We start from the raw sequence: 6,635 nt of genomic DNA, 5'->3' as shown, positions 1-6,635 counted from the left end.
CAGTGGCTGGAACATTGTATCAAGGGAGAAATGCTACAACCTAAAGTCATCTAACTTAAAAATTTCAAAGTTCAAAGTTTTTTGAATGTTTGTATCCCCCCAAAATTAATATGCTGAAATCCTAAAACCCAATGGGATGACATACATACATGTAGAGCTTTCATGAATAGGTTCAGTGCTCTTAAGAGGATACCACAGAGTTCTCCAGCCCCTTCTTCTGTATGAAGACATATCCAGCCCTTTCTTCTATATGAGAACACCCACTTTTATAAGGCACCCAGGTGCCCCTCTTTTATTTAAATAAAAATTTACTTCTGATTTTATCACATCTATTTAGGTGTCAGCCTTTAAAGATCAAGGTTTTGGGTTGCCTGGGTGGTTCAGTTTGTTAAGCATCTGGCTTCAGCTCAGGTCATGATCCCAGGGTCCAAGGATCGAGCCCCATGTTGGGCTCTCTGCTGGGAGCCTGCTTCTCCCTCTCCCTCTGTCCCACCCCCAACTCATGCTCCCTCTCTCTCTCAAAAAACAAAACAAAGACAAAAACACAAAAAAAACCTTTAAGAAAAAATAAAAATCAAGGTCTTAAATCAGTAGACTTCCCAAAAAATAAGACAGTATTATACAACTCATTATTTTAGTAGAGGAAAACAAACTTTTCTGGTATTTCTAAAAAGAAAAAAGTAAGCTTGGCTGAAATTTCCAATTGCCATTGATTTTAGAGATGATGTGAACAGAGTTTAAGTAAAACATATATTTCATCAATTCCAAGAAACAGATTTTTCCCTATATTTAAAAATTTCCAGTATCAGGATGCATGTTAAAAATCAAGTTATAATTTATATAATGAGCAGTTTTTTCTTTCTTTCAGTTGTACCTAAATAATATGCTTTACAATTCATGGTGCTTTAAGTTAGGATGTAGTCTAAGATTCTAATCTAAGCAATAATGTACTACCAACTATTACCCAAAATGAAACACTAAAATGAAGTAATGATTATGCATAAAGCAACTTTCAAGTGGATGCATTCCACTGATAACAACAGTAATAGCAATCCACGTATTCCTTCCTCAACCAGGTCCTGTTTCAGGTGTTTTACTTACCCTGTTTAATTCTTACAATACTTTTTTATGTAGGTTACTGTTATTTGCCTCTTTGCTGTCATGGGTGAAGATGCTGAAGCAATTAGGTTAAATGACATAACCTCTCAACCATGTGTGAGGGCCAACATCTCACACACAGTGGATGACAAAGTTTATACCCGTTGGTAAACAGAAACAAGTGCTATTCTAGATGAAGGATTTTATGAAAACATACTGATAACTTTTAGTATCTCTAAAAGAATAGATACCTATTGGCAGGGCAAACAGACATAGTTTTCCTCATTTAAACCCTTTGATAGGCAGGATAATGAGCCAGCCCCCAAGGATGTTCACATCCTAATCCTTGGAACCCATGAATACATTACTCTACCTGCTAAAAGGCCTTTGCTGATGTAACTGAGGGTACATACCTTCAAATGGGAAGATTATTTTGGATAATTCAGGTAGACCCAATGTGATCATAAGATCAAAGAATCTTACCCTGCTCCAATCTGAGGAAGATGTGATCAGGTCAGGCTCAGAGAGAGGCGACAACTCTGGCTTTGAAGACAGAAAGAAGGTGGCCATGCGCCAGGCAATGTGTAGAAAGGCAAGGAAAGGATTCTGCTGGAAAAGAACGCAGCCCCGCCAATTACTTGATTTTAACCTAATGAAACCCAAGTAAGAATTGACCTAGAGAACTGTAAAATAATCAATTTGTGTATCCTAATACTTTTGTGCCGTTCAAAGCCACTAAAATTTGTAGTGATTTGTCACAGCGTCAATAGGAAATCAGTACATGCCCATTCAAGCAAATATAGCTCAATGAAACATCCTACAGTATATGAAAACATTGTAACGGGTGCAGAAACCACTTATGGATGAATCGACGTATAAGGAAGGTCTGGAAAGGTATCAGATATGTACTAACCCGTGAGTAGTGTGTGCAGTTCTGGCGATGCTTTCACAAAAACAGCCCGTCACACAAACCGCCGTAACTGTCGATGGAACACAAAAAAAACTTGCAATCCTCATTGTATTTTTACCTTTCTCCTCTACTTATGGCACGTATTGCTTATCTGCACTCGCAGACCTGATTTAGGACCGTGTGTTTGTGTGTGACCCCGAGAGCGCACAGTTGACCCAGCGTCCCGCGGGGTTCTGCAGCGCCGGCTTCGGGAGGGTGGGGGTGGCGCCCCCTGGACCGCGCCCCGGGGAGGAAGCACCCAATAGCAGCCAGCGGGCCACCACCGCGGAGACGGGCTCCAGCCATAGGTGAGCCCTTAGAAGACCGCAGCTAGAGCACGCCGGAAGGTGACTGAGGGTCTCTCTGCCTGCTCAAAACCCGCACCAGGCAAGCAGGCGAGATCAAAGTTCGCGATACTTGCAACAGTCGAAGACATCGTGATACCGGTTTCCCGCGGTCAAGATGGCAGGAAGATGGCTCCGCCCATGTGAGCCGAGACTGTGTTATCGCGAGATGCCGGTGACAGTTCAGGAGGCTGATCTCGCGGGATATTCTGCGTCTGAGCTGAAAGTCGCGGGGGAAGGTAGATGTAGGGCCAAGTCTGAGAGGGAGGGTGAGGGGTCCAGTTGCTGGCTTGCTGTCCCACCCAGCGGAACGCGAGACGACTAGGTGAGCGCCGCCCTAGCAGCCTCACAGCGCTCTCCGCCCTGGACGCCGCCTCTCGGGCTCCACTTGTGCTCGCCCTCGCCCGCTGGCGCCGCGCTTCCGGGGCGATGTACTACTCAGTGCTGCAGGAAGCGGCGTTGGACTCAGTCTTCTCGCCCTCCGCCTCCTCTGCCTCCTCCGCCTCCTCCGCCGCCGGTCGCGTTTGGTACGCCGCCAGGCTGCCCGGCCCCTCCCCCTGGCCAGATGGATCCTTCTGCCCCCAAGCTGCGCTCGGAAAACGCCGGCAAAGGTACACGCTCCGAGCGCGCCTCTCGGCCCACACGGCTGTCTTCACTGCGCTGAGTTGGACCCGTTCCTGCCCTTTCCGTTGGGGTTGGGGCTGGGGTTGGGGTTTTAACCTGTGGCTCTGCTGAGTGACGGCTAGAGCCTGGGACCAGTAGCTCAGGAGTCAGTGTTGAGAACCTGGACCGAGGCAGACTGGATCCAGTGTGGCTCCGACAGCCACTTGCTGAGAAACTTTGGGCCATTTCCTCATCTGTAAAACTGAGGTCATTGTGATTACTGAATAAGATGGTTTATGCAAAGCACTTAGGTGACTCGGCTTCTGGTCCGTAGTAAGCACTCAGTAGATGTGTTTATTCTCTATCTTCGTATGCCCTAATTCTTAGCGAAGGGGAGAAATTTGTTGTTATATAGGTGAATAAAGGTTGAGATATTCGGTACACTTTATTACACAGAGAGCTTAGACTTCACCTTTAATGGGTCCTCAAGAGAGGGTTTAGGGAAGGTGTGGTTATCTGCCCCAAGCCAAATGGGATGCCTTCTTGCCCCCAAATTAATAACTTCCATGATTAAAAGTGACATAATAGAAACTGTCAGATATTGAGGACTTGTTTTGTGCCCAGCAATAAGCTGATTGTTTATCTGCATGCTTTTCTTGGAGGGAGGTATTGATCTCATTAAATAGATGAGGAACTCAGAGCTAAAGTTTAGAGAGGTTTATGTAACAGACCTCAACTTTGAAGATTAGGAATTGATGACACTACAATACAGGGATCACAAATGTGAATACCCATAGAAGCCTGGCAGGTGAAGTAAGTAGTAAAGCTGCTGAGTGGAGACTGTAGTGACTGCAGTGCTCATACGTCAGTTAAAAGAGGCAGGGCTCAGTTCCAGGGACTTGTTTACTCATGTGTGTATGGTACAGCATGGTCAGATATCTTGGTTCAAACTCAGGATCTGCCATTTTACCATGGGCCATATAACCATGGGCAAGTTGGTTAATCTTTATCTGTCTCACCATTTGTAACATGGAGCTAACAATATTACTTAAACGGAGTCCTGAAAGGATGGTGGTGAGTCTTAAATAAAGCACATGCCTGGCACATGTAAGTCTCCAAATGTTAGCTATATATACATATTTGTTAGTCCTACAAGTATTTGAGTTTCAAACATTGTTCTAGGTGCCCAGGATATACCAGTGAACAAAGTAAGTCCCTGCCCTAAGGGAACTAAGTTGAGATAAACATTAACAAATATTTCATATTTTTCTTTGAAACTGGAATAAAGTAGGGTAAAGGAAGAGTTACAGGGAGTGCTATTTTAGATTCAGTGTTCAGAGAAAACACTTCTGAGGAGATGCCATTGGAGGAGAGACCTGAATGAAGTAAAAGATCAGTCATTTGGGAGTTTTGAGAGAGTGTTCATGGAAGGAACAGAAAGCTCGGGGTCATGGGTGGGAGCATGCTTGCCATGTTTGAGGAATAGCAAGGAGGCCAGTTTGGAATGCAGGAGGAAAGGAAACAGTTAAAGAGGACCCTCCATTCAACCCCACAAGAAATCCTCCCACTTTAAGCTATTTGTTCTAGAGTTTGATTCAGAGAGACTCCAGCCTTTGCTCAAACTTAACTAAATCTGTTTAGTTCTAGAAGTTATTCAAACTAAGAAATCAGATAGATTTACAAAAATTGTTGTGTGAAGCCCATAGGGCTTTTGCACATGCTGTGTGCTCAGAGATACTCTTCTTAGATCTTCTTCCCTTTTAAATTATGCTTCTTCAACACTCCTTTTTCATAGCGCGTTGTTCTCATCTTCCGAAGCACTTATTACAATTTCGTGTTTGGGAACTTTTTAGCATCTGTCTCCCCTATTAGATATCCAGGATCTGTGAGATCAAGGATGTGTTTTTGTTAATAAATTCAGCACTTTATTGAGTGCCTACCGAGTGCTGGTGCTGGGAATAAAACTTGAAAAATACATTTTCTTGGAAAGGAAATTACTCTCTAGTGGGAAAGACAGATAAAAACAAGTAAACAGGGACGCCTGGGTGGCTGGCTCAGCGTTGAGTGTCTGCCTTTGGCTCAGGGCCTGATCCTGGAATCCCAGGATGGAGTCCCATATTGGGCTCCCCGCAGGGAGCCTGCTTCTCCCTCTGCCTATGTCTCTGCCTCTCTCTGTGTCTCTCATGAATAAATAAATAAAATATTAAAAAAAAAGAACAAGTAGACATAGTCACTAAACATTGTGGTAAGAGTTATGGAGGCAGTAAAATACTGAGATACAGAATAAAAGGGTACCTTACTTTAAATAAGATGAGGAAATGACAAAAACAGCTGAGAGAACACCTGCTTAACATGTTTGAGTACAGGGAAAAATTGACAGATTAAGTTGGAGAAGTAGGTTTTGGCAGATCATACTGGGGCTTATAGGCCATATAGTAAGGAGTTTGTACTTAATTCTTTATGCAGTGGATTAACTATTGGAAGATTTTAAATTAGAGATTTACCAATAATTTTTATTTTTATTATTTTCAAAGATTTATTTATTTATTTTAGAGAGAGAGTGCATGCAAGCAGGGGCCAGGGGAGAAAATCCTCAAGCAGATACTCCACAGAGCATAGAGTCTAGTGTAGGGCTTGATCCCAGGGTCCTGAGATCATCACTTGAGTCAAAATCAATAGTACAGTGCTTAACCGACTGAGACACCTAGGCACCCCAGTGATTTATGTCTTTAAGTAGTATTGCTGCTATGTGTAAAATGGATTGTAGGGGGATAATAGTGGCATCAGAGAGAATGGTTAGAAGTTTATAGCAGTAATTTAAGAAGAAATCAAAGTTGGCATGCTTTAGGGCAGAGAACAGCACACTAAGAGCCGGGGCCAAATCCAGCCTGACACTTGTAGATAAAGTTTTATTGGAACACACCCATGCCCATTTGTTTGTGTGTTCTCGGTCTCTACTTTTGTGTTATAGGGTTAAGATATATAAGCTTGTATAGCCTGCAAGACTAAAGTAATAAATAACTAAAATTTGACTTTTTACTGAAAATGTTTGCCAACAGTTTAGAGAGGTGGTAGCATGATGGAGGAAAGTTATACATTTTGAGGTAGAACCAGCAAGACTTCCTGATGGGTTGGATGTAGGGAGTAATAGAAAAAGAAGAATGAGGGCTGGTTAAAGATTTTCTACCATGAAAAGTTGACTAGATGATGATGCCATTTAATGAGATTTGGAAAGACTAGTGCTGATCAAGGTTTAATCATCATTTTTTGACATTTTTTTTCCATTTTATACCTATTGTATGGTACAGTATTTGATAGGTAATGGTGTTAAAACATATATGTTGAGGGACACCTGGGTGGCTCAGTGGTTGAGCATCTGCCTTTGGCTCAGGGCATGATCTTGGGGTTCTGGGCTCGAGTACCACATCGGGGACCCATAGGGAGCCTGGTTCTCCTTCTGCCTGTGTCTCTGCCCCTCTCTCTGTGTCTCTTGTTAATAAATAAAGTCTTTTAAAAAAAAGCCATGTATGTTGGATAATAAACACACTAATGACTTAAGTCTTTAAAAATTGGAAGACATTTTCTGGGTAGGCAAACAAATCATGTGAAACAAAATTAGGGGTTACTTCAGGTTTTAAGGC

At 42.9% G+C, this 6,635-nt stretch overlaps 1 protein-coding gene across 3 annotated transcripts in view; it reads left to right on the top strand.

Moving 5' to 3' along the window:
- Positions 1–2,603: 2,603 nt before the first annotated feature.
- The window catches only part of ERCC6L2 (ERCC excision repair 6 like 2), a 124,319-nt gene continuing 120,287 nt past the window's right edge, over positions 2,604–6,635 (top strand). For 2 of the 3 annotated variants that reach the window (XM_041742919.1, XM_041742918.1), the window contains exon 1: positions 2,604–3,002. In XM_041742919.1, coding sequence (XP_041598853.1) covers positions 2,957–3,002 — 46 coding nt within the window. In that variant the 5' untranslated portion in view covers positions 2,604–2,956. The remainder of the gene's footprint in view (positions 3,003–6,635) is intronic. The other variant, XM_041742920.1, reaches the window with a different exon arrangement.

The sequence above is a fragment of the Vulpes lagopus genome, chromosome 2 (assembly GCF_018345385.1).
Source record: "Vulpes lagopus strain Blue_001 chromosome 2, ASM1834538v1, whole genome shotgun sequence".
Taxonomy (NCBI): domain Eukaryota; kingdom Metazoa; phylum Chordata; class Mammalia; order Carnivora; family Canidae; genus Vulpes; species Vulpes lagopus.
The sequence above is the reverse complement of the archived record's forward strand: the minus strand, read 5'-3'. Positions and strand labels throughout refer to the sequence as shown.